The sequence below is a fragment of the Primulina huaijiensis genome, chromosome 6, assembly GCF_012295235.1.
Source record: "Primulina huaijiensis isolate GDHJ02 chromosome 6, ASM1229523v2, whole genome shotgun sequence".
NCBI lineage: Eukaryota > Viridiplantae > Streptophyta > Magnoliopsida > Lamiales > Gesneriaceae > Primulina > Primulina huaijiensis.
Genome location: NC_133311.1, coordinates 23,633,843 through 23,660,904, shown reverse-complemented (window position 1 = coordinate 23,660,904; position 27,062 = coordinate 23,633,843). Strand labels below are relative to the sequence as shown.

Here is a 27,062-nt window from a genome sequence, read left to right as displayed (position 1 = left end):
TTATTTTTTTCGTGTTGGGTCGTGTCTAGTCATGATGGAAAAGAAATAAATATTCCTTTTGTATATGTGAAATGAAATAAGAACAAAATAAGTTCATATTTTTACCTTCTTGGGTTTGTTGAAGTTCACGATGACACATGATCCTGATAGCTGTCCTCTGTTTCTGAACATCGAAAGCAAAAGCATTTGGGTATTTAGTTCAGTTGTAAGCAAATAAATTCTTATAAATGACTACAATGTTCCCTATATTAGAAATCATCACGTCAAAAAGGAAATGTAGATTTTCATATTTTATTGGAAAAACGTAAAGTAAATATCTCGAGCAAGAACTTCATGGTACACCACATTTCTCGTCCATGTGTCACCAATGCTTGTGTTTGTGCTTGGCTTAATTAAGACTTTTGTATTTGCCATTGAAGTACCTCAAGATAGTGCAACATACAATTGTCAATGTGAAAATACAGGTTGGGGTAAATATACGTCAACGAATGGTATAGTTTGTCCTTGTGCTTTATTAATCGTCATTGCGAAACACAATCGAATTGGAAATTGCTTTCTTCTAAATTGGAAAGGGTAGCCTTCATTTTCTGCAGGAGATATAGGTATTCTCGGAATGAAAACATGTTTTCCGGTATGATGGCCAACTATGATTTCTGCGTGGATGACATTATCTTGGAATCCTCGACATATCATTCTTGTCCCATTGCACAAGCCATTTGATGGATCGAGATTCCTCAACAACATAACTGTACAATTCTTTTTCAAAACCAAACGATGAGGAGGCATGCCATTTGGAGTTAATGAGTTGAGAAATTCCGGTGGATAAAAATTTTGAGTGTCATCAACTGCTTCATCAAAACTTGTGAAAGTTCTGGTCTCACCAGGGAATGATTGAATTATTTTATCGTTCAACTTGTCAACATACTCATTCTTTGATGCAAGTATAGCTCTATTTGTCATGTAATCAGCTGACTGGAAATTTTTCTCTAGATTTGGGAAAATATGATCAATAAGCTTTTGTTCAGAGGAATCTTCATCATAATAATCATCATCATATTTTATAATCATATCATCTGGAATGTTGATATTGCCATCCGCATCTGAACGTTCAGTACCGTTGGCCACACGTAGGAAGAAATCACTAAACAAAGGATCTGATCTTGCTCGCATGTTTTCTGAAAGAGTTAGATGATAAATTTGTTCGTATAAATACGATTTCACCAAACTTGCATTAATCGTTTCTTGAACAGATGCTTCAGGAACAACTGGTAGAACTTGCATAAAATCACCTCCAAGAACGACCACTTTTCCACCGAACGGTTTCTGGATTCCTGTTAAGTCTCGTAAACTTCTGTCAACTGNAACTATAATAGAATAAGTTGCATTATTGGCCGGAGTTTTTTCAGCAAATTTGAAAAGAAAGTTGTATTCCTCCTTTTCTGGCATTTCAAGGGCCATATAACATGGCGAAGCACTTGCATCCTACACAAAACCAAACACAAGTTAGTTATAGAGTTTTAAAGTTTAGGTGATATTTGTAGTAATTTGGTTTAAATTAAACTAACCTCAGCGACTGACTTGATATAGTATTTCACTGAACAACCAATAAAAGCAGCAGCTACGTCTTCAAATATTGTAATTTTTTACAGTCATTGTCTTTTTTGACATTTATCGTAACTCGATGCTGTGCATATGGCAATATGATAAAAAAAATATAAATGTATGTTATTATTTCATGAATAAAAAACAAATATGATGGATTTATACCTCGGCACTGCTTCGACAAGTATATGAACGCATTTGGTACAAGTTGTCGCATCTTTTTTTTAATAATTGCCCTCGAACAATTGTTACAAGCTTCGTACCAAGGGTTCAACCTGTTTTCAACTTCAAGTACACATTCTTTGAAAGAGTAGTATGTGTTCTAGTTCATTAGAACATAAGATCGATACATTCGATAAACCAAATAAAATTAGTGTTTTTGATAAATGGGAGAAACAATTAGTGCAATAAAATGAAAAAATTGTGAACTTTTTCTCTTACCTCGGTTAAATTTTTGCGTTCATTGAGCAATTGATTGATGTGATTTCTTTAGGACATTTCAGTTTAGTAGCCAGCCACAAATCATCGAGATTGTGGTCTTTACAACCCGAGTTCAGCCTATTTGTCGAAAACAACAAGAAGTATTAGTAATAAACAAATGTGATTATAAGATGTTACAACAAATTAAAGTGAATGTTCGACTTGTTATTACGTAATCAATATGTTTTTTCACAGATTAAATTATCAACACTCTTATTAACTTGGTTCATTCTAAATTGCAATTATTATAGGCATGCGTACAAATTAAAAAATTGATGCTCAGGGAAATAATAGAATTCAATTTGCTCACCATATATTTAAGTTCTCTGATTCGGTGCATTGTGGGTTTAGAAATATCATAGTAGTATATGTGGATTTCAATTGAACTGTGTCGGTGGATTACAATGAATTTTTGAACATATGGGAAATAACATTTTTTGAAAGTTAAGTGAAATAATATCATTTGTAGTTTGGGAAGATATTATATATTTGTAATTTAAAAACAATTTGTTTATCAGTCATGATTAAGGGTGTCAATCGGGTCGGGTGGGTCGGGTTTCGGGTCAACCCGCGAAATTTTTTTATTTTTTTCCCAACCCGAACCCGAAGCAACCCGAAAACCCCCAACCCGAACACGAACCCGTCTAACCCGACTCAACCTGTCTAACCCGACTAACCCAAATTTTTTTTATTTTTTTAAAAAAAATTAATGAAAAAAATTCGAAAAAATAAAAAATAATAGTAATATTTTAATTTAAACACATAATAACAAAATTTTCGATTTAAATTTGAAAGTTTAATTGTAGAAAATTCAAAAATATATTTACTAAATCAAATAAACAATTGTTAAAAAAATAAAAAAAATACAAATAAATATTAAATGATGAAAATTTATCATATAAATATACAATAAATTTTGTTCAAACATACAATATATAAAAATATAGGTAATATTTTTTAAAAAAAAGTTTTCGAGTCAACCCGACCCAACCCGAAACCCGTCTAACCTAGCACTAACCCGAGCCCAACCAACCCAAACCCGACCCGAACCCGAAAAACCCCAACCCAAACCTTATTTTTTTCGTGTTGGGTCGTGTCTAGTCATGATGGAAAAGAAATAAATATTCCTTTTGTATATGTGAAATGAAATAAGAACAAAATAAGTTCATATTTTTACCTTCTTGGGTTTGTTGAAGTTCACGATGACACATGATCCTGATAGCTGTCCTCTGTTTCTGAACATCGAAAGCAAAAGCATTTGGGTATTTAGTTCAGTTGTAAGCAAATAAATTCTTATAAATGACTACAATGTTCCCTATATTAGAAATCATCACGTCAAAAAGGAAATGTAGATTTTCATATTTTATTGGAAAAACGTAAAGTAAATATCTCGAGCAAGAACTTCATGGTACACCACATTTCTCGTCCATGTGTCACCAATGCTTGTGTTTGTGCTTGGCTTAATTAAGACTTTTGTATTTGCCATTGAAGTACCTCAAGATAGTGCAACATACAATTGTCAATGTGAAAATACAGGTTGGGGTAAATATACGTCAACGAATGGTATAGTTTGTCCTTGTGCTTTATTAATCGTCATTGCGAAACACAATCGAATTGGAAATTGCTTTCTTCTAAATTGGAAAGGGTAGCCTTCATTTTCTGCAGGAGATATAGGTATTCTCGGAATGAAAACATGTTTTCCGGTATGATGGCCAACTATGATTTCTGCGTGGATGACATTATCTTGGAATCCTCGACATATCATTCTTGTCCCATTGCACAAGCCATTTGATGGATCGAGATTCCTCAACAACATAACTGTACAATTCTTTTTCAAAACCAAACGATGAGGAGGCATGCCATTTGGAGTTAATGAGTTGAGAAATTCCGGTGGATAAAAATTTTGAGTGTCATCAACTGCTTCATCAAAACTTGTGAAAGTTCTGGTCTCACCAGGGAATGATTGAATTATTTTATCGTTCAACTTGTCAACATACTCATTCTTTGATGCAAGTATAGCTCTATTTGTCATGTAATCAGCTGACTGGAAATTTTTCTCTAGATTTGGGAAAATATGATCAATAAGCTTTTGTTCAGAGGAATCTTCATCATAATAATCATCATCATATTTTATAATCATATCATCTGGAATGTTGATATTGCCATCCGCATCTGAACGTTCAGTACCGTTGGCCACACGTAGCAAGAAATCACTAAACAAAGGATCTGATCTTGCTCGCATGTTTTCTGAAAGAGTTAGATGATAAATTTGTTCGTATAAATACGATTTCACCAAACTTGCATTAATCGTTTCTTGAACAGATGCTTCAGGAACAACTGGTAGAACTTGCATAAAATCACCTCCAAGAACGACCACTTTTCCACCGAACGGTTTCTGGATTCCTGTTAAGTCTCGTAAACTTCTGTCAACTGCTTCAATTGCTAACCATTTTGCCATCGGTGCCTCATCCCATATGATTAAATGTGTTTTTCTACATAACTCTGCAAGTCCGCTTTGTTTCGATATTGTACAATAACTTTTATCATGCAAGTCAATGGGAATTTTAAATCGTGAATGGGCTGTCCGACCACCCTGCAATATAGATGCCACAACTCCTGAAGTTGCTGTGGCAAGTGCTATCATTTTTCTTGATCTTAGATTGGCTAATAAAGCACGGTATAAATAAGTTTTCACTGTTCCTCCAGGTCAATCGACAAAGAATAATCCATTTTTTTGTGCATATAAACAATCAATTATTGTAGAGAATGCATTTCGTTGTGCTGTATTCAGGTTGGATTGAGCTAAGTAATCTTCATCTGGAATGTGAACGGCCAACTCATTGAGAATTTCTCGAGGGATTACTTCACTTGGTTCATCTATTGGAGTTGTTACTTTTGGCATATAATAAATTCCAATATCTTTGCCCATGCTTTCTAGAAGCATACTGAGACTTTGTAATGTTTTTGCCGTCAATAATCCCTGCATATAGAGAATTTTTTTTGAAGTCTTCGGACATTGCTTCAAAGTAAGTCTCCCATAGTTTTCTAACATCTGTTGGCTCACAATATACCAAAATCTTTGCAAACAATCTTAGTAATGCGTGTGGCATTTGGAAGCTAACGGCCTCATTTAAACACTAAAAAATGCTTTTATCTGATTCAAGCAGTCCTCTTCTTTGTGCAGCCTCTTTGAAAGTAAAGCAAATATTTCCGTCGATTGTTAACAGATTGTCAAATGAAGTTGGACCTCTAACATGATTAAGTAACGGTCTTAAATAATATCTTTCACCTTCCACGGGATTAGCTCCATTTACACGACCAATGACCTTCCCTTTTTTCCTTTCTTGCCAAAACTTGTTCTTTTTATCCCACACATAATATTCTGAAAATTCACTATATAAAAGAGATTTTGCTCTATCATTTGATGCGCACATCTGAAAAAATTCTGTTAGCATTGTTTTGGAGACATGCTCCCACTGTAGAACATTTATCATACTTTGATTCTTCCAAAATGTGACACATTGTTTATTTGGCAAGTGCAGTGGCAAATTAATCACTGCTGGGGATATCTCATTGAGGTCAAACTCAAATATCCTCCAAAGAGCTTCTTGTGCTGACACCCATCTTGCATCTTGGAAGTTTTCAATCTCATCTATTACGTTTTCTCCATCATCGTGAGCAATATGCACTGCCACTTTATCATGTCCTTTATAAATATATTTGTATAGATATTTCACAGCTGTCAATCCAGAGCAAACTTCCACATTAATGTGACAATCATACCTTAACATGAGGTAAGGATTATGAGGAACCACCCATTGGATATTAAGTTTTGCTCTTCTCACATATATTGTTTGGCCATTTTTTCTTCTTCTATATATTGGATATCCATCTTTTCCTTGTGTTGTAGTTTGACAAAATAGCCTTGGATAATGACTTTTACATTGTCCATTAACCATGCAAAATTTTTTTTTATTCATATCTCCACAAGGACCATGTATCATATGTTTTACAACCAAATCATATAGCTGATGATGTGTATCTTTGTTAGGAAGTTCCACAAATACATAATAATCAAACTGATCAGGAGTATTTATTTTGTAGGTATGTTTTAGTATGACCAACATGTGAACATGAGGCAATCCTCTTTTTTGGAACTCAATTACATAGACATATGCATCGACTTTTCGAAATATTTCTTTTTTGATTATCTGAGTTTTCAAATCATTAATTTTGCTCGAAACACCCTTGACGTTAAGTCTGGCCGGTCCTGAGCTTTTTGTCCTTCTTTAAGTTTATCCTTTATCTCTTTCCATTCTGGATTACAAGTCATTGTAATGAAGAGATCTGGTTTACCAAATGTTTTCACTAATGCCATCACATCAAGATATCAACATCGCATATCCCTTGGGCCTCCGATGAAAGATGCTGGTAGTACAATTCTTTGGCCAACTTCACTGCCTCTAGTTTCTCCTCTAATAATGCTGTCTATTGTACCTTGATAAAACTCAACTCTCATCTCAACCTGATTTCTTCGATTATAGTCCAATCTAGTCGTTTCAAGCTTTATATACATATATACTATGTACTGTTGGAACAATCTACCTGCATATAGAAGAACTGATGTCAAATGATCTCTCATTTGTAACTTATAACAATAATATTCTCGACATGACACCATTTTATTGCTTTCTTTAATGATACCTATGATAATATGAAGATAACAATAAAACTTCATTAGAATAAAAAATCTATTAATTTATTTATATCAAATGGTTAATTGCGCAAGCAACACATGCAATGTTGGTGTAAACATTTAAATTCAAATTCAACGTCAGTACTTTTTAATTTAAATTAATAATAGTGAAAATGATTAATTGCACAAATAATATATTAGTAATTTTTTTGGTTTAATTAGTTTTAATTATAGATTGGTGCACAAACGTATATTAATGGTATCAATAAGCTTAGGAAATATAGATTACACATAGTAATGCAGAAAAAATTAATAAAAATACCTTGTTATTCTTGGTTAAGCATATCTTCAATGGACGAAAAATTAGTTTCTCATGTGGAAGATTGTTTGTTGCCACATATACTTGAACCGGTCGTGTATTTCGGAATATTTTGGTGCCAACCATTTTCTCTAGTGGAAAAAGAAGTGGATATTGTAATGGATCATAACATCCGAAATAATGTTTAATTCTATGATATGCATCATTATGTCCATGGATAACAATATCTCTATCATATGGTATATTAGGACTGTTTTATTCAATCCGAATTACTGCAACTTGGTCAGCTGTTGGTGAATCATAACAATGTTGATCGAGCCCCGCATTTTGACGAATATGAAGATTTATTTTGTCGATACAAGGAATATCATTTATCCTCCGCAACAATTCCGCATAAGGGTTATTTCCCATAACTTTCATTAAGACTTTCATAGCATCTTCATTAATCTGGGTGTTGTCCATTATATTCATTCTATTATGTAGTTCATTGTCAATATCCCAGAAATATAATTGAAAATGAGAAGGTCCACCTTCATTAGGCACTAAAGACGGAAGGTTGTGAAATATTTGGCCTAAGGCTCTAAAAGTGTAAACCCCTCGGCTGGAAGATGCTAGTTCTTTATCAATTTTAACACCCGATGAAGTGAATGAGAAGATACTATTATAAGCTCGCACATTTTTCCGAAATCGCATAGCTTCTGTTGATTCATAGTCAGTGAATAAATTGAGCACATCAGGTGGCACTTCTGTGGCTGTGAGCTTTATCTTGCCATTATCGCCACAAAAAGTTGGAGGCTCAAATTGAAATTTCTTAGCACCACAATAACAACATACATACATCGGACGTAGCTCATGTGGCTGAAGCAATGTCGACTCATGTGTTGATCCATCTAACCACAATAATAAAAAAATATAAAATATAAGTGTTAGATAACAAATATATCTTTAATATATTATTGATATCAATTTGACATTTGTCGTTGATAGATACCTAGATTTCGTAAAGCCTTGAGCAACCCATCACAATTTTGTCTGTGCGCTTTTTGAGATGTGGTAGGATGTAAATCAACATCTTTTCTTTTCTTCCGATTTTCCAAAACTTTATCAATATATTGTCGACGCTCCTGAACTGATAAGGTCTTATATTTTTTCTGTGAACTCTCCGAGCTATTCTTTTTCACCTCATCTTTAAATTGTATGAAGTTTAATTAGGCAATTATCATAGGATATAGCATAGATTGTATCGATAAACCAAATAAACTTTTTAAAGACGTTTCACCTTCATATCGCACTTTATGGAGAAAAAGTTGTTGTGTTTCTAATCCAGCCATCATGCCAAACAACATACTGTTTGGAAAAAGATGGATGAAGATTCATGGTAAGAACTTTCAATAATATACTCTATCATATTAAGTATAAATGAATTAAACAGAATAATACATCTAGAATGACATAAAAGGATTTGAACTAAGCAATCAAGAGATAAGAAATATGTTTTTCTACCAATTACATCAACAAACTGATAAGTATGATCCTGAAATTGAAAATAAGTCATATTCAAGGTCCAAAATTGTGGGACTCTTTATTAATATTTTGGTACAAAAATATTTTAAATTATTTTTCACATATATTTATGCAGCTATGGATGGATCTCAGCCCAAAATTGATGTTCTATAAATTGACTTCAAAGAATTTTCGTAAATTTACATGGACAGCGACAGGCTCTACCTCTTCATTTGCTAATGTTAAGAAGCGTGTTCAAATCACTACTGAATAATAGTCAGTTTTACAGAACGTACAATAAATAAGATTTTTACACATCTACGATATCTTTTTCGGATATTTATTTGGTTATTTATCATTATAAGTTACACTAAATCTTTCAGTAGAAAACTAACTGTATGCAGTCATGTAGAGGCATGGGAAATGGGAATAATGGCTACGGAGGTATGAACATTTTTTGTCAATAAATATGCAAATGCGACATTTAGTACATTTAATTTTAACTTAATTCAAAAAAATATATATTTCATAAGATATTAATAAAACCTTTACATACATTACTTAGTAATATGTCATATCACTACAAAGAAAAAAAATTCAACCAGCAAGAGTTTCAAACAGTAGTTGGAAATTAACTAAAAAATGTGAATAAACCGTGCTAAACAGTTTTATAAATTCCATAATTAATTCAACATTTTTTTACTGTATTATATATTTATATTTGGTCAACTAACATTTCCAATATATGTTTATATTTAAATCAATTAAATATAACTAATTCACTAAACTATTATAACATTATTAAAAAATAGCAGATGTGTCCGATATTTTTTTTATAAGTAAAAGAATAAACATAAAAACCTATATAAAAGTGCAAATTATTGACTCAACAATAAAAAGTGAATATCTCGAAAGTTAAGGGGCCGATGTGTATTTAATCCTTGAGAAAAAATTGAAACTTTATCTGGTTCATTTCTGCACTCCGCTCTTAAACCCCAGCTTGAGAATTTTGTGGGTTCTGGATATATTATATCCTATCAATGGCTTCAGCGCCCTTTACGCAATTTTCATTTATGCCCAGGTTCTCTTTCTTCATTTGTTTTGATTTTTTTGAAAGTGTGGTGGCATCTTATTTCAATTTTTCCAATTACACCTAAAACAACCCTACCTCTATTTAATTAGCTTTCAATTATATATATTTTAAGCAATAGATGAGTTGTGATTTTTTATATTTTATCTGAAAGTTTTAATTTCCTGTAATTTATTTCAATTTTTGAAAGATTTAATTGATTTCAATTTTTCCAATTATTCTTTATTTAATAATTTACTTTCTTTCACTTTAATTTGTATTTTATCCATTATTGTGCATGAATTGGTGGTATGAGAAAGAGGAGGGGATCGTGAATCGTAATTCATTTGAACGATCTTAGTTTTAAATTTATGAATTTCAAATGCAAAAATTTGTAACTTCTAAATTTCATTTATTTACCATGAAAATTTGCTCGATTGAATATAGTATTTCATTGTCGATTTAAAATAATTAAGTTTGAAATTCAACACACACTGTACAAGCTTTAGATGTTATATTAATTAAATCCATTCAACACTTAGAAGCCGTACTTTCAGCGTCATAATTCCTCTTACTAACTAAAAGAAATATGTTTTATATATTGAAATGTTGTTATCTCTGTTCATAGTGTTTACTGAAATAACAATTACCAAAAGGCCACAAGGAGATTTTCAATCTCTTAACGTGAAAAAGTTGAACATCAACAAATGAAAATGCATGCTGTTACCTTGTACCAAGTCTGCTTGGCTTGGACAACCAAGTGGGGAACTTGCTGTAGATTGCCCTGATTCTTCCCCTTCCAAACCAATATGGTGAAATTATAAGGCTCTAAATGTCAATTAATTATTAGTAGTGATGAGGTATTTATGTCCTATTATTTTTATCTTTACATTACATTATTTTGTTCAAGTTTACACGAAGCGTTTTCTTGTCAATGCACAATCGAAAAACAATGTCAATTATACACACTTTTATAGGTATATAGAGGCTCTAAATGTCAATTAATTATTAGTAATGATGAGGTATTTATGTCCTATTATTTTTATCTTTACATTACATTATTTTGTTCAAGTTTTCACGAAGGGTATTCTTGTCAATGCACAATCGGTAAACAATGTCAATTATACACACTTTTATAGGTATATAGATATAGATATAGATATAGATTTATAGGTATATAGATAGATTCAAGCTTGCACGAAGGGTATCCTTGTCTGTTACCTTGTACCAAGTCTGCTTGGCTTGGACAACCAAGTGGGGAACTTGCTGTAGATAGCCCCGATTCTTCCCCTTCCAAACCAAGCTGGTGAAATTATAAGGCTCTAAATGTCAATTAATTATTAGTAATGATGATGTATTTATGTCTTATTATTTTTATCTTTACATTACATGATTTTGTTCAAGTTTGCACGAAGGGTATTTTTGTCAATGCGCAATCGGAAAACAATGTCAATTATACACACTTTTATATGTATATAGATTCAAGTTTGCACGAAGGGTATTCTTGTCAATGCATAATCGGAAAACAATGTCAATTATACACACTTTTATAGGTGTATATATAGATATAGATAGTTATTATTTTTATCTTTACATTAAATTATTTTGTTCAAGTTTGCACGAAGGGTATTCTTGTCAATGCACAAATGGAAAACAATGTCAATTATACACACTTTTATAGGTATATAGATATAGATTTAAATCTCTCTGTGTGTGTCTTTATTGGAAAGAAGAAGAGAGACGCGCAGTCTGAATGATGGAGTTGTCAAAATTCAGGGGAGCCGTTAATTTGGAACTTTGCTGTCCACCAAATATTAATGGGATGACGGCGGATCCACAACCTGATTGGAGCTTTGACAACTTACTGTCAGAGCTCAATACGATTGAAAAGAAGCTCATCGCGAATTTAGATCTTCCTGTACCTTTTGACAAGAAGCAGCCTAGGTAAATTTTTTATTTTGCTTCATTATATGAAGTTTATTGGTGATAACTTTGCTTTACTCATTCAGAAACTTGAGAGCTTCAAAGGAGAATTATTGCAGCACAGGGGGATTTGTGATGCATGTGTCAGATCATGGATTGGGTTTTTCTGATAGTGACACTGAAGAAGAGGTGGTTAACACATCCATGTTTTCAGGCAGAAGATTTGGTTTGGATGAAGTCTATATGAGGTTTGTACTTGACTACTTATCAAATAAGAAAGAAGTGAAATACTTGAAGTGCAAATCACTCATTACAAAGTATTATCTCCATATTCTGTCTTATTGTTTTCGTAGTTTTTGTTATGAGGCCATCTTCCTCTCCTTTGAAGTGAAAAATTGAATCATTTGTCTCTCTCATATCTATCACTATGTGAATTGAGATGAAAATATAATAATAGAGTGAATGTCGGAAAGATTTATTCAACAATAAACATTACCATGTTGGCTACTCCGTTGTATGAAATACAATTTTTTTCTGGTAAAATCCTTGTTGTTTCTGCAAGGACTTATTTTTTCGATTACGATTCTACATAGGCTTGTTGGATTAAATACTCGTTATTTTCCCCTCCTCATTTACAAGTTGACCTGTTCCTTAATTCTTAGTGTACACCAGGCTGTTGATCACCCTTTTTTTTTTGCTTGCAGTGATGATTCCGATTATGATTTGCCTGTTGATGCTCAATGTCATTTGATGGATAAAGTGGGATTAACAGAAGGTGCACTCCATGAGCTAAATCATGAATTTCAGCTTTATGTTTCGGTGAGTAGACATACTTGATTTGTGTGTGATGATTTGAGAAAAGGATATCAACGAGGTTAACAAATTTGAGCTATCTTTTTCCATCAACTCTAATTTTCATGATGGATTAGTGCGTGTTTGATCTTAATTTTTTCATTCATTCTTTTAACATCATAGGACTAATAGTTGTTGACCTTTCTTCCCATTTTTCTGACAACAGGAGGAAGTGAGAAATAAAATATCAATCTTAGAGACAAATTTGGTGACGGAGAATGAGAAGTTTGCTTCTGAAATTGCTAAAATCAATAAGCATAGAAGAACACAGCAAGAGAGGGAGCGAAAATTTGATTTGCAGTATCAACGTACAATGTATGACTTTTTAAACTGCATACCTCTGACTCTTAATTTTTATTATGTTTCCTATATTTAGATGTTGAAATGGGTTTGAGACTTTCTAACCCGGCATATTTTATGTATGCTATGAAGATGTTCTTTCTTTTAGCAACTTCCTTTGGAGTTTCTCCCATAATAAGTGGCTGCTTGAAAGCCAATTTGGAAACTCTTCCTTTTGAAAAATCTTATATCTGTAGCTGTACTACCTGATAACTCATAGTATCTATTGGTAATGGGAAGCGACGCTTATCTTGTAATTGACTACCTGACAAAACTCATCAAATTTGTTACTGTTTTGAGATTATAAAGTTCCATGACACTTGTGAGAATTGGAAGGTCATTAAGGTGTACTTATATGATTGGAACTTGCTAAACACTTATCTTGTAATTGACTACCTTGATATGATTTTTCACGGCTCAGAAATTCTTTCAAGTGTTTAGCGAGGCTTTCAAGGTTGCGTTCCTATTATGTCTGCTCCGATAATTTGAATAGAATGAGAATACTGTGGTTAAGACTTTATTGAATTATGGCAGTGCAGAAGCACTTGATAATCATCTTACAGCTGTACAAAGAGATCATGAGCACATATCACAACTAGAAGAGAAAAGAATAAGAGACGACGCAGCTCGTGAAGAGGCTAAACGGAAAGAGAAGGCTCTCATTGAAGAAAAATTACGTCAAGAAAGGATCAAAGCTGAAGAAGAGGTTCTTTCCGCACCTATATCATTTAAATATTTTTTGTATCTAAACATGATGTATGCTTATTGGCGTTCATCGTCTCTATAATTCTTTTATTTCTTTTTCTGTTACGGCAACTAGCCAATCTTATCTCAAATTAAGACAGTCCTTACTGTAGTAGAAAAATGATTCTATTGAATTCATAAATATTTTCATGAGCCTTTGGGAATTTGTTTTTCCCCCCATGGAAATGAGGCAGATGTGACAGACATTCATATATGTATGGTTTTTCTGTCCATTACTTCTTATGTGCAAACATAAAAACGAGAACGAACTTTTAATTGATGAAAAATCTTCAGATATCCCAGCATGGAATTGTCTTCCATATCTTACTGTCACGTTGTGTATGCATCTATCTGAAAGTTTCCAACCATTGGAAAATTGCTCAGAAAGAAATTGTTTCTAAATTGCACACCAAATGATGGATGATCCATTTCATGCATTCGATTTGCCAAGAAAAATAGTTGTAGCTATGTGAATATGCATCCATCGTCCACTATTTGTTTCGTATCTTAAATAACTGTTTTTTTGTCTGGTATTTTTGAATCAATGTAGGCTAGGCTACAAGCTGAGAGAGCTGAAATGGCTAAAGTGGCTGCCGAAGCTGAGAAGCAGTATGTTGAAGAAAAGAAGCAAGCTGCTGAAGCAGCTGCAACCAAAAATGCTGTTGAAACTTTAAGAAATGGTGTTCCCATGGTACTGGATTATTCGAAGGAAACTCTTGGGCAGGTTGCGGCTACAGGGTCTGACGATAAGAAACAGGTTTCATTATCAGGTATTTGGGGACTGTGTTATGTTGATAAAGAATAATTTTCATTTCGTCCCCCATTCTAATCTGAAGTTTGACTGAGTCTATTTGACAGAAATAAATATGACTAGAGCTTCAAAAAATGCTTTAGAATTGGAGGATAAAAGACTACAGATTTATGAAAAGTTGACATCTGAAAATGAGGCTATTAAAGGAAGTTCTAATCAGGTAAATCATTATGGATGATTTGAATTTCAAATTCTTAGATTACTGTAGTATACATTTAAATATCTTAACAGGTTTATAGAATCATTTGTCCAAAATAAGTAAGGCACATAAGGTGGTCGCAACTTTGAAAAGATCGCCGCATGCTAGAGTAAATTGTGTTTGGTGGTTCTTAGGATTCATTATCTGTCTGTGATGTTGTTCATGAGCACAATTTCAATGATATGACATTTATGAACCACAATTGTCTGTCCAATCCAGGGTAAGCGAAGAACTGGACAGAATTTCAATAGGCTGATTAAAACCATCTCTGCTACTGTAGAAAATGTCAGGTCAGTTTGATTTGATCATTCTTTCATTTTAACAAACCAATAAGTCTTTCAGTTTGTTGTTCAATAGCTTTTATTTTCTTCTGATAAAATATCTTATGTTATGTGCGAATTGCACATTTTTGTTTTTTTTTTTCAACAGAACAAAAGCAGATGAGTTGGTCAATATAATCAGCAGTCCGGAGTATCCTCAGTCCCTCAGTATCCTGTCCTTCGCAGAAAAGGTACTGTTATTATCACTTGAAGGAGATATGTGTTTTCATTTATTTGTTTGATTACATAAGAGATTTGATATTTAATATATTTAGGTGGAAGAAAATTACATCGTCATGCTCAGAGAATGTCTGATAAATGTGTGTTTACTGAGGGAGTCGTGATGTTTACAGGTGGTCTTCAACTGTGAAAATTCTCAAAAGAGCAACGGATTTATTTTTTCCTGTAGTCGTGTCATTGTTCTCGTCACCTCCAAGGTAAACTCTGCTGTGAAGAATTCCATTGCCACTTGTTATCTAATGATTCTATTTAGTTATTATGGAATCAATTGTTCGCTACAAACTCCTTTTATGTTCTCTTCTTTTATATAAGACAATTCTTCTTTATGGCTGGATTTGTATGCTTGTGTCCATTGAAGCAGCAATTCAGCATGTTGATCCTTGAAAATATGTTGTTTGATAACTTTTTTCATTGAATACAGATTCCATTGGCTTTGGACACTCTCATGGCGGAGTTAAACAGAGTTTGCATGTACACTGTGCCCAAATTTGTAGAATACTCTTCGGTAATAAATCTAATTCGGTGTTTTAAGCATTTGTTTTTTTGTTTGTTTTCTATTTTTCTTTCTTATGGTTTTCTGATATAAAAGTATGGGCAGTTTCATTTAATTTTAAAGTTCTCTTCAAGAGTCATATGAAATGATTGGACTCTTAAGTTCAGAAACATTCTTGTTCTCTTTTGGCTTTTTGACAGAACTGCTGTAAATTGTTACCATATTTATGTTATCTTTAACAGGTATTGTTTCAAACCAGAGAAGCTTATTTCAAAGCTATTGGCTACAAGGAAATAGATGGAAAGATCGAGAGCACTGATAGTTATGTAGAGAGATTGAGTTCAATCATGAGACTCTATGGAGCTTTAGTGCAGGTTTGGTGCTCCATCTCTACTTGAGTTTTTAACCAAAATCTTCCAATGCATTTTACTGGTATGATACAAGCCTTAGTTCTGATAGTCTTGTTTTGGCAGACTGAAATTGGTGGCTTTCAGAATCTCCATGGACTTAACGAAGGTTGGGCATGGCTTGCAAGTTTTCTAAATTCTCTCCCGGCTAATCTTTATACCGCAGTTGCACTTCAACATTTTCTTGAAGTAAGCTGGCATTTGCCTTTTCACATTTTTTTATATTTGATGCATAAGTAAGAAGTCATTTACGAATGTCCAGATGTCTGGATATGCCCTTTACCGAAGATACAGAAATCAATTTGAGAAGTTGCTGAGGATTATTGCCCAAGACTTCCTCAAAGCACTAAAAGAAGGCAATTCAGATTCAGTAAATGCCAAGCTGATCAAGGTGAAAACGTCTATCGTTAATTACATAGAATCAAGCCAGTTCAAGAAGGAACCAGAAGGATTGAAACTGAGAGACCATTTGGATTCGAATGATTTTTTTTGATGTTCCATTTTTTGACATCTATTGATGTGCGGTTCATCTGATCAATCATACGTGCCAATGTTGCTGGACTACTAGAACACGAAAGCCAAACGTCGGGAAATGTTACCTAATTTGACTACATCCTCTTGAATGATGGACATCCTCCCGAATTTTAAGTGCTCCCAAAATTATACTCCATGACCAAAGAACACATAAAAGGGTGGTTGTGAAGATTTTTTTTTCCCGCAAATTAGTTGTTCTGAATTGCATTTTTGTTTCTGGAGCGGAGAGCATATGGATACTACTAGCAATCTTTTTTAGGAATTCTCGAGTAATACCTGTGGATTGTCAAACAAAATATGGAACTTTTCCGTTGTACTACAGCATTATGTAAAACAAGGTTGATCGAATCCCAATTTAGTTATTGTCGTACATCAATCAAATCCAACTGATATTTTTAGCTTCTCTATTTACTTAAAATATTTCTTTTCGAACATATAAATTTCAAGAAAAAGTAACAAAAATGAGAAACATTTGACTTGCTGCTACTGTTTGGATTGAGGGCTCTGTAGCTTGATTGGATGCTTCAATGTAATTATTCCTATCTATGGATACAATTTTATTCTTGTCGTGATCGTGCTTCGGCATATCGGACAATAAACAAGGCCTATTCCACAGTCACAACAGGTCTGGCCAAGAACGACAAAACCAAAAAGATTCAAGATGGCATCATTCTTCGTGAAATAACCTCGTTATGTAGAGAGAAGTTGTCAATCTTTACCTGATGTCCACAGCCAAAAGCCATGTCTTTTGAGTGGCTCTTACAAATTGGACAACCCTGACGAGGAAACGATTAAGATTAGAAATTCAAGAAATAAAAACACTCGAGTGTTGAAAACTCGACACCAAACAAACATTCCACTCAGCTAGCTGTCCGTATGCTCGACAAGTGATAACAATTGCCCTGCTAGGATTATGGTGAATCCATTACCTTGATGTCATACATGTTGCTCGGTGGTGATTCATGGGCAGAATAAAACAGAGTACTGTGCGGAAAACTGCTGGAACCATACGGCTTAAATGAACTGCCGCTGGAAGAAACTCTGCCATGAGAAGGTGGCGGAAGCACAGCTCTGCTTGGAGGATTCCCAGTCTGATTGCTGCTACAGAAAATAAAAATACTTCCAGTATTTTATCTCTATACTAGAGTTTTACACACACACCTACATAAATGCATACATGTGTGTGTGTGCGTGAGTGAGAGAGAGTGAGATAGAGACCTAATACAATGTTTGATAAAGAATATCCAATCATTACCCGAGTATGTTGAGTTCTATGGTTGCAAGGTACTGAGAAGGTATTTCCATCAGGGCTGAGAGGGCAAATTCCGCCTCTTTTCTTGAATAATCAATGCTCTTTGACATGATATCTGTGAAATTGACGAACTAGGAAAAACATAGGAATACGTAATAGTTTTTCATTCCAGCAGAGTTTGCACTAAACATTTGATTTTTTTATTACTATGAGGTTTGCTACCTGAAAATTGTCGAATGCTCTTGCTGGAATGTTATCGTCGAATTCCTGCATGATGTCCCATGGGCCATCTCCAACTCCGACAAGGATAATCGATAAGGGGTATTCGCTGCTTTTGAATGTAAATTTAAGTATTATACCAACAGGAAAATGATCCCATTTTGGTTTAATATTACCTAGCTTTTACTATAGCTTCAACGGTTTTCTTCTCCTGTGAGCTCAATTGACCATTTGGTGTATCACTGCTTCTTGTCACCTACACGCACATTCATTCATTATTACATGATCATGAATATTAATAACAACTAAGGATATTTCCCATAAGTCCTAGGCTTTTAATGCGCTTACTCCAAACATGAAATGCTAGTCGAGCACCTCCTAAATAGGATATGCATTTTTCAGGCATTCTGAGAATATCTGAACTTAACATTACATTCGAGGAGTTGAGAGGCAATTCCTTTCCAACAGTCTCTCAGCGTGACATCTTTCATAACAAGAACTTAAAGTGAATATAGTTATTGTACCTGGCCATCTGCGATGATGAGTAAAACATGGTACTGGCCTCTACTTTCCTCAACAATGCTCATAGCCATTTCAATAACCGGTGCAAATGATGTTGGACCTGAAATCAATGCAGAATTTGTGACTACTCATCGTGGCAGACTCAATACGACGAAATTGGTCCCTTTGAACTTAGAAGGTTTTCAAAATTCATGCACGGTTTCGGTTATGTTCACTGGCTCTACTCTGCCAAAAAAGGTGTGGATGCGAGTACCTGAAAGACGAAGCTGAGGAACTAACTGGCGGTATCTGGTTAGCACCTCTTCGAATCCCTCACAAAACCTTCCGTCTGGATAAAAACTGAAGACATGTTGGTCGTGTGTCGATGCTGCAAGAAAAATTTGTACCGTCATTACAACTGAATGATCGTTTTCTTGTTGATTAGATATATCCCTCTTGAAACTTTACCATCTCCAAATCCAAAACATGGAATCAGGTTATCTTCATCAAAAGATGACAGGGTTTTCCCAATGATGGTTATGGCTTGTTCGTAGGGATTTTGGACATTCCCGAGATGATGCAAGCTATTCCGGTTAAAAGACTTGGCTCCTGGTTTTCATCAAAAGTTAGCATAATCCTATAAATTTTTCTGAAGGATTTGTCGAAAAATTTATACGTATGTTTGAAGTTTTCAACCTGTCCACTCATTACTCTTTGTGAAATCAATACCAACAATTAGATTGGAAGACTCTAATCCCGACCGGGAGAGGGCAGCCGTTACCTGAGAAAAAGTAAATAATTACTAGGTACTCCATTTATCAAGATGATGTGGATAGTTATTCGGAAGAGAATGGTGAATTAAATTTTTTTGAGCAGAAGTTGCCATTTTTTTTTTTTTATAAATTATATATGTAACTTCATCATTTTTATAGATGTGACACACCTAGCCTAACCATCCAGTTGTCGTCCTTACACGGCTAAAATCAATCAAATGGAACAAGAATTCCGCGTGCAATTCAACACGATGGCCTAACCTGATCCAAAGTTTGGTAATTGTCATCAATTCTTGAGAATTTCCTGTCCAGCCGGCGTTGTGGTGCAAGGGTCGAAAGAGCATGGTGGTGCAGTGGGGTACAACACTGATGGTGGTGCAGTGGGTGGTAGCCACTATCATCAAATGAAGAAGAAAATGTTCTTGGAACTGAGCTTCTATTTCCCATTGAAATTCAAAAACGTATCACAATTTTTTTTGTAGTACAAACCGTATCCCACTTTAAGAACCAACGCAATGTTTCAAATAGAAAGAAAAAGAAGGTTATCGATGCTTTCGAGATGATGTTAAATAACATGTAAAATTTGATTTTCCTTGCAAGATTGGCTTATTCGTCTCAACTAGTTTAAGTTTAATCCATCAGCGAAAGCTTCTTGTTATCCCAAGACTTTCCAAGAAATTTCTGATGATCATGACATAAATTTCGACAAAAGAGTTCTCGATCACAGGAAGGTACGTGGATTTTACTTGCATTAAATTAATTTTGAAAAATAGAAAACAAAAATCATAACATTTTTTTTTTTTATACATGGACGAGTTGACCGTAATTTTGGTCAACTATCTTGGTACCATTAAATTTATTTTGTTAAAAAAATAAATAAATGAGTAGGTCTCATGTGAGACCGTCTGACGGATCTTAATCCGTGAGACGGATCAACCCTACCCATATTCACAATAAAAAGTAATACGCTTAGCATAAAAAGTAATACTTTTTCATGGATGACCCAAATAAGAGATCCGTCTCACACAAGTTTTTGCCTAAATTAAAAATTGGATGGGATACTGCCATATTGGATATAGAAATATCGGCAAAAAATTAATTTGTTGTGCCAAAACTTTTAAGTTAAATATAAATTAGATAGATTAATTTAAATTCAAATCAAATAAATTTGTATTAATTCATAGTTTATTCATTTTAACGAAATCGAAGAATTGAAATTGTAGGTTTACCGTATAAAATATGAATAATTTTTTTATATTTGATATTACTCTAGGCTCTACATATTCTTTAATTTTTTTTTTTTTTTTACATTTAAAGTAACTAAAAGGCCAACTTGATTGATAAAAATATTTTTGACGATCTAAGAAGTGAGCTAATCCTTTGTCATGTGCCTAATTCATACTAGTAATGTTTTCATAATCGAACCAATGATCGAATCTATCAACCTTAAAATAACAGTTCAACCTATCATCATATGCAATAGATGAATGACACCTCATTGACAAGGACATAGATGAACATCAGATCGAAAATGTATATATATATCCAAAAAAAGTTATTTGAATTCTTAGCTTTGGACACTATATGTATTGGAGAAACTTTATATTGAACTGCAAATATTCCAAATCAAATAGCACGGTCTCTTAGAAATTCAAAAGCATGAGATAAATCGATTCAATTTATAAATAACCAGAGTAGAAAACGAAATTGATTATCACCTGAATCTGATTGAAGAGAAACAGTATGCATCATCAGAAAATTTTATTCTGGTGTAAGAAATTAAGTGTATCAACGATATCAACTAGAATTGGGTTGAATAATCCAAGTGAATGTTCCTCTGAAAGTTTTAAGTAGCAAAAAGTAAATAATATCCCTTCCTGTTTTGCGTGTGCGATGCAATGAGTGGATCTCGAACTTTTTGAAAAGCAAACATAGTACGTATTTGATACCTAGGAGAAGAGGACTGAGACACTTTGCCTCCAGGGAAGAGGGCCAAAAGTCATTCCATAATAGCGAGCACAGTTTGGAAAACATCATATATAAAAATATCTATACTTCTGCCACTTTAATTAGCCTCATTCATTTGGATCCAACCAAAGAGTTGGAACCAAGCTGTCCGTCCAGTCACTCCACTACTCGTCTCTGACAAACTCAACAATTTAGATTATCTACATTATGAATTTGCATGAGAGAATCAGACTGTCAACTCAAACATTAATGTACCTGCGTCGCAATCATTTATGTATTTCAACCACTATTTTCAAAATTAATCAGAAAAATAAAAGAAATAAAAATTCCAAGATTCTAGAGAAAAGAAAGAAGAAACAGGCTGATCACAAACCAGCAAGCTCGATTTCCAACAGTCTGGCATAAAAGACGGAACATCATGTTTCTATAGGATGGAGCAGTCATTCAACCATATTGCCTAAAAAATTTAGTTTCATCAAAGGCTGCTTACCAAAACATCACAATGTCCAACAAAATTAAATTTGGTTATAAACATGCGATCAAAATCAAGAAAGAAATGGACTATTTTTTTTCCCTCAAATTACAGAAAATGCAATCATTCCTTAATAGACACCCTTTTAAAATTTTAAATTCGAACTTAAACTGAAAAATAAAGACACATTGTGCAAAAGAACTACTTAAAGACACAGCACAGTTAAAAAGAAAGGAAGCGTAAAAAAATATAACATATCAACCAAAAAAAAAAAAAAAAGAATACCACCTTTTGCCATATTCATGAGTTCAACATTAATTGTTATAGACCAGCTAACCGAATAGCACATTTTTTGACCTAAAAGAGACATTCTTGTCTCACCCACTGAGACCATGGATGGATGGATGGATGGATGGATGGAGGATGTATATGGAAGTCAATGACCCCAAGATATTATTATTGGTTCAAGATAAATATGTTTTAATAAAATAAACACTAGCTACCCATATGTGATTTTGCTATTTCGACGTGTTCGAATATCAAAGTTTAATTCTTTTTTCATTTTTAATCTGATCTACGATGATTTATGTAAAATATTGGTCTTGGTTTTAACTTTTTACTAATTTTATCTTATATTTTGAGCTGATGAATAAGCCAAAATATATAATTTATTGATCTTTATCCGTGAGATCGGTCAAATCTGTTCATATTTACAATAATAAATAATATTTTTAGCACGGATATTAATATTTTTTCATGGGTAATCTAAATAATAACATATCAAATTTTTTATGTTAATTAAATATACAATATATTTTCTTCTTTTCTATATATAAAGAATGCGATTTAAAATCTCGACGGGTCTTTCCATGATGGCAAGTCAAGCTTGACTACCTCATAAATGGAAATATAAAAGCGCTAAGCTGTCCTCTCACTTTTGTTTTGGCTTACATGCGACTCTTTCCCACTCTCTTCTTCGACCCTCTTCTCCTTTCTCTATCTATAATTAATTTCTTCTTTTTTTCCCCAAAAAAAGAATAAAAGAAAAGACAATACAGTTATTTGCTCATTTTCCCCAGTTTCTTTTGTCGAACGGATCTTTCTTGTTTTATTATTATTAATTTTTGTTCTTAATTGTCATACCACCATGGGATGCTAATCAAACGACTGTTGTTTGTGCCCGGCAACTTGTAAGGACGTTTAGTTCATGTAAGTGTTTCTGCTCTCCTTTTCCCTTGAAAATTCTGGACCAATTTATTAATTAATTTAGTTATTTTGTATTTGGAGTTTTATTGATATTATCTTGAATTGAATTTGAATTTTGCTTTGTTTATGATTTTTGTGTTTTTTGTTGATACTTGTTAGCGATGTTTAGTGGGTTTTACTGGGTCATGTAGAAATGAAGAAACTTTGGTCAAGGGTTTAATGTGACGGAATCTAGTTCAATATTTTTTAATTTCCTTTTTATTTTTTTAAAGATCCCATCGCTCGGGGTTTTCTTTGATTGTGGGTGTAATCTGTTGGAAAGGTCTCAAGATTCAAAATACAAAAAAGTGATGTTTTCTTTGGATTCTAGGGAAGTTTGACTAGTGTTTGGTTGATTATTTTGATTGATCTGTATTTCAGGTTTTTTTTTTTCAATGTTGACACTTGATTTTCATGTGGTTGGATCTTTATAAAAGCACCTAAATTTGCTTGAATTAGATTACGGAGTGTCACCTTGTGTTTTGAAATGATAAGGGATGAAGAGAAGGAGCAATCACCAGGTGAAAGTTGGAAGACATACTCAAGGTCGGTTTCATGGACTGAACGTCCGCCAAGAAAGTCTAATTCTAAACCACAATGGAACAGCAAAGCCCGAGCTTGTTTGCCGCCTCTTCAACCTCTTTCGATCATCAGACCGAGTTTGGAAGAATGGCCAAAAGCTGGGTCAGATGATCTTGGTATATGGCCAAATCCTCCGACCCCTGGTGTAAGGCCTGGGTCCGCAACACCCCGTGAAAATTCAGCCTCAGATAAACATCCCCGAGAATTTGATTTTAGAAAAGACAAGCTTGCCTTTTTTGAGAAGGAGTGCTCAAGGATTTTAGATCATATATATTTGGGTAGTGATGTTGTTGCAAAGAATCGTGAAATCCTCCGCCAGAATTGGATCACTCATGTGCTGAACTGTGTGGGGTTTGTTTGCCCAGAATATTTTAAGAACGAACTTGTGTACAAAACACTTTGGCTGCATGACTGCCCGTCCGAGGATATAACAAGTATTCTCTACGATGTGTTTGATTATTTTGAAGATGTTCGGGAACAAGGCAAGCGCGTTCTCGTACACTGCTGTCAAGGTGTGTCGCGATCAAACTCGTTGGTCATTGCATATCTTATGTGGAAAGAGGGGCTGAGCTTTGATGATGCATTTCAGCATGTAAAGGCAGCCAGAGGAGTGACTAACCCAAATGTTGGATTTGCTTGCCAACTGTTGCAGTGCCAAAAACGAGTGCATGCTCTTCCTGCAAGCCCTACTTCTGTTCTTAGGATGTACCTTATGGCACCTCACTCACCATATGATCCCCTGCATCTTGTACCAAAAATATTGTGTGAACCCAGTGAACAAAAACTTGACTCTCGAGGTGCTTTCATTATTCACATTCCTTGTGCTTTATATGTATGGACCGGGAAGCATTGCTCCCCTGTGATGTCAGATAATGCCATGGCAGCTGCCTCTCAAGTAATTCGTTATGAAAGGGCCCAAGGTCCAGTTATTACTCTCAAAGAAGGTGAAGAGACATTTGAATTTTGGGATGCTCTCGGCTATTGCTCTGTAAAATCCGAGAAAGAAAGCATGCCTGTGGAATCTGATATGGTGCCCGCTGCAGCTCATCCACCTGTCGGGCAAAGGAAACTCCCGGAGTACGATTTAGATTTCGAAATATTCGACAGAGCACTTTCTGGTGGGGTATTACCACCATGTCCGTTATTGGAAGCAGGATCTGAGACGCATCTTCCTGCTAGAGAGAATGGCTGGAACAGATTGAGAAGAAAGTTTGCCAGTGGTGTTGTGAAAGAATTTATTACCTCGTCTAAAATCAACTCTAGTGGCTTTTCAGAGCATGATTTAGATTTTGAAATATCTCACAGAGCACTTCCTATTGAAGTTGCACCATCATATCCGTTATTGGAAGCAGGATCCGAAACATGTCTTCCAGCGAGAGGGAATGGTTGGAACAGATTGAGGAGAAACCTTGAGAGTGGTATTTTGAAAAAATATATTACCTCTTCTAAAGTCAACCATAGTGCCTCCCAAGTAAGTAATGGACTCTATTCAATTGATACCTGTGAAGAAGTTGAAGATTTTGTATCGGCTTCTGATGCTTCAGTATGTTCCAATAGTCAGTGTGATTCACCTGATTCATTTGTTTCGTATGTAACCAGCAGCCCTGGTTGGTCCAAAAGTAACTTAAAAGAAGTGGGATTTCCAGCTCCTCTTTCTGAGATTGCATTGTCTAGATCACCATCATTCAATTTGGTGGATTCTTTTTCGTCTTTTCTGGTTAGTAAATCAAAGTCCTGTTCACCATCACCGGCACTTTCACCAGCTACCTCTGATTATTCAAGTTCATTTACCTTCTCCCCGTCATCATCCAACTGGTCTGACTTAACATTTGTGTCAGCTCAGCCATCTCCTAATGGACTCGAATCCAGAGATGCTGCTCCTGGTAGGCGTGGTCCTGTGGAGGAAACTGTTTCTGTAGGTAAAAGTGTCTGTTCAATTTATAATGTAGCTCTCTCTCCACCAGAAGAGGAAATTTCTCCCAGTCGTGTTCCAAAAGTATCAGGTCCATGTTCATCCTGTGGAGAGACTTTTCCCTCCCTTTCAGAGCATATGTGCAGCCATTTTCCTTCTAGGATGATCCTCCCCTCATCTGCTGAAGTGTCTCATAATACAGAAAACTTGACAAGCTACATGGGAAATGATGTATTGAAAGATGTTGAATGCAACAGCTTTAATAGTGATGTTTCTTCCGAGAGGGAGAGGAAAAGGCCAATTTCAGATGCAAATGGTTATGTTCCTTATGATGAGTTTTAATCAGTTTGAAAGATGAAAAAATACGATTTACTTCAAATGATATAACTGCTCAGAAACAAGTAACCCAGTCTTTACATGTGACCTTTGTACAAAAATGGAGCTTTGGGTACAAATTGCTGTCGTTTTATATGTACGTTTAGGATGTAAAAGTCATATAATCTGTGAACAATAAAAGAGTGAATTTGAAGATGGTCATACCATTTGGAAGCAGTTGTCCTTAATCTTTGAGTTTCAGCATAAATTATCGGTGAAGGTACTTGATCCTTTTAAGTTGAGCAATATTCTACTATTTTGTGCATAGTTTTCACAGCTAAACATTCTATTATCTCATTTTAGCATTTTGAACGCGTGTTCTTGAACAATAGAAACAACTTTAAGGTCCTCTCTAGGTTTTATGGTTAAAGAAGGACGCTAAATTTGGAACATATATATATTTTCTTAACGCTGTTCCTCTCGTGGCATTCCGAGGAAGTTGAGAGATCGAAGTTAGAACTGTGACGAGCTCTTCAACATATATAGTTTTTTTTATCACACGTCAGTTTCTTATTTTTTGAAGAAAAATTAAAGACGTGAAAATGTGTGCATGATGCTGACAGCCATACGGAAGTGTCTTGTGTTTTAACATCCAAGAATCTGAATGCTCATTCCATGGTTTCACTCTTTAGAAATCTATGTAAAATGTCATCGGAATTTGATCATGTATAACGCAAATCGTAGTGATGCATGTCTACATATATGCTATTTATGCATCTATGCTTGAGAAAAACTTTATTACATAGAAGAAATGGTTCCTGGTTTAGTACAATTTACTGCCTGTGCGACAAGAGTGTTTGGGATATTGTTATAATGATTTGTTTTAGCTATAATGAGACTAGATCTGCACCACAGGACCTTTAAAATGAGAAACAAGTGGAAGGTGAGGGATCAACTCCTGCATAACTACTTCTTGTTAGACAACGAATGATATCATGGTTTCTAGTTGGATATGAGAATGAGATAGGAAGCAAGGATTGTTGATTTCTCATTCTGGGTGCAGCTGCTCTTATCAGATGCATTGGCATCCTGAAGCGGGATGAGTTCGTCGTTCTGCTTGTGAGATGTAAGGTGGAAATCCCTTTTTTTTTTTTTTGTGCAAGACTTTGTACACAGAGGGAATATTCCGTAATTTGAAAGTAGCTATTCCAAGCAAAAAAATTGTGCTAGTGTATTTTATATATATATATATATATATTTTTCAAACATATGACCATAATCTTTTAATTCCA

The 27,062-nt window shown here is 34.4% G+C and overlaps 4 protein-coding genes and 1 long non-coding RNA gene across 6 annotated transcripts; 2 read left to right on the top strand and 3 right to left on the bottom strand.

The window, feature by feature from the left end:
* Positions 1 to 1,769: 1,769 nt before the first annotated feature.
* LOC140978780 (uncharacterized) lies at positions 1,770 to 2,435 on the bottom strand. The gene is made up of 3 exons (XR_012175620.1): positions 2,393 to 2,435; positions 2,044 to 2,160; positions 1,770 to 1,924 (listed from the first exon to the last, which is right to left on the bottom strand). It is a non-coding gene; the product is annotated as an uncharacterized lncRNA (long non-coding RNA).
* A 1,166-nt stretch (positions 2,436 to 3,601) lies between these two features.
* LOC140979211 (uncharacterized) lies at positions 3,602 to 4,726 on the bottom strand. Its single transcript, XM_073444536.1, has 2 exons — positions 4,270 to 4,726; positions 3,602 to 4,185 (listed from the first exon to the last, which is right to left on the bottom strand). The coding sequence occupies exons 1-2, from the start codon at positions 4,724 to 4,726 to the stop codon at positions 3,602 to 3,604; spliced, it is 1,041 nt and encodes a 346-aa protein (XP_073300637.1).
* A 4,899-nt stretch (positions 4,727 to 9,625) lies between these two features.
* On the top strand, positions 9,626 to 16,850 carry LOC140978572 (mRNA export factor GLE1). Its single transcript, XM_073443732.1, has 15 exons — positions 9,626 to 9,681; positions 11,446 to 11,613; positions 11,679 to 11,840; positions 12,297 to 12,411; positions 12,611 to 12,759; positions 13,318 to 13,489; positions 14,078 to 14,297; positions 14,386 to 14,498; positions 14,757 to 14,827; positions 14,967 to 15,048; positions 15,211 to 15,294; positions 15,519 to 15,602; positions 15,833 to 15,964; positions 16,064 to 16,186; positions 16,260 to 16,850. Exons 1-15 carry the CDS (start codon positions 9,641 to 9,643, stop codon positions 16,488 to 16,490), a joined length of 1,947 nt encoding a protein of 648 aa, XP_073299833.1. The 5' UTR covers positions 9,626 to 9,640; the 3' UTR covers positions 16,491 to 16,850.
* A 144-nt stretch (positions 16,851 to 16,994) lies between these two features.
* On the bottom strand, positions 16,995 to 19,856 carry LOC140978574 (E3 ubiquitin-protein ligase RGLG1-like). Of its 2 annotated transcripts, none has more exons than XM_073443734.1 (11): positions 19,538 to 19,856; positions 19,200 to 19,284; positions 18,972 to 19,112; positions 18,778 to 18,891; positions 18,527 to 18,624; positions 18,179 to 18,258; positions 18,006 to 18,111; positions 17,787 to 17,914; positions 17,461 to 17,632; positions 17,251 to 17,307; positions 16,995 to 17,158 (listed from the first exon to the last, which is right to left on the bottom strand). In XM_073443734.1, the coding sequence occupies exons 1-11, from the start codon at positions 19,721 to 19,723 to the stop codon at positions 17,075 to 17,077; spliced, it is 1,251 nt and encodes a 416-aa protein (XP_073299835.1). In that variant the 5' UTR covers positions 19,724 to 19,856; the 3' UTR covers positions 16,995 to 17,074. The 2 variants fall into 2 exon arrangements, with proteins under 2 accessions (XP_073299835.1, XP_073299836.1); XM_073443735.1 differs by having other exon boundaries at positions 17,461 to 17,629.
* A 2,842-nt stretch (positions 19,857 to 22,698) lies between these two features.
* On the top strand, positions 22,699 to 26,086 carry LOC140978571 (protein-tyrosine-phosphatase MKP1-like). Its single transcript, XM_073443731.1, has 2 exons — positions 22,699 to 22,925; positions 23,457 to 26,086. Coding segments are annotated over exons 1-2 (2,343 nt in total). The 5' UTR covers positions 22,699 to 22,923; the 3' UTR covers positions 25,798 to 26,086.
* The last annotated feature ends 976 nt before the right edge of the window (positions 26,087 to 27,062 follow it).

Coding starts and splice junctions, on each gene's coding strand:
- LOC140978574 (XM_073443734.1), bottom strand. CDS start 19,723: ATGGGAAATAGAAGCTCAGTTCCAAGAACATTTTCTTCTTCATTTGAT. Junction 19,113..19,199: donor AAAGAGTAATGAGTGGACAG/GTTGAAAACTTC, acceptor GATGAAAACCAG/GAGCCAAGTCTTTTAACCGG. Junction 18,892..18,971: donor ATGTTTTGGATTTGGAGATG/GTAAAGTTTCAA, acceptor TTTTTCTTGCAG/CATCGACACACGACCAACAT.
- LOC140979211 (XM_073444536.1), bottom strand. CDS start 4,726: ATGATAGCACTTGCCACAGCAACTTCAGGAGTTGTGGCATCTATATTG. Junction 4,186..4,269: donor CTTGCTACGTGTGGCCAACG/GTACTGAACGTT, acceptor ATTATGATGAAG/ATTCCTCTGAACAAAAGCTT.
- LOC140978572 (XM_073443732.1), top strand. CDS start 9,641: ATGGCTTCAGCGCCCTTTACGCAATTTTCATTTATGCCCAG. Junction 12,412..12,610: donor AATTTCAGCTTTATGTTTCG/GTGAGTAGACAT, acceptor TTCTGACAACAG/GAGGAAGTGAGAAATAAAAT. Junction 14,828..14,966: donor GCTACTGTAGAAAATGTCAG/GTCAGTTTGATT, acceptor TTTTTTCAACAG/AACAAAAGCAGATGAGTTGG.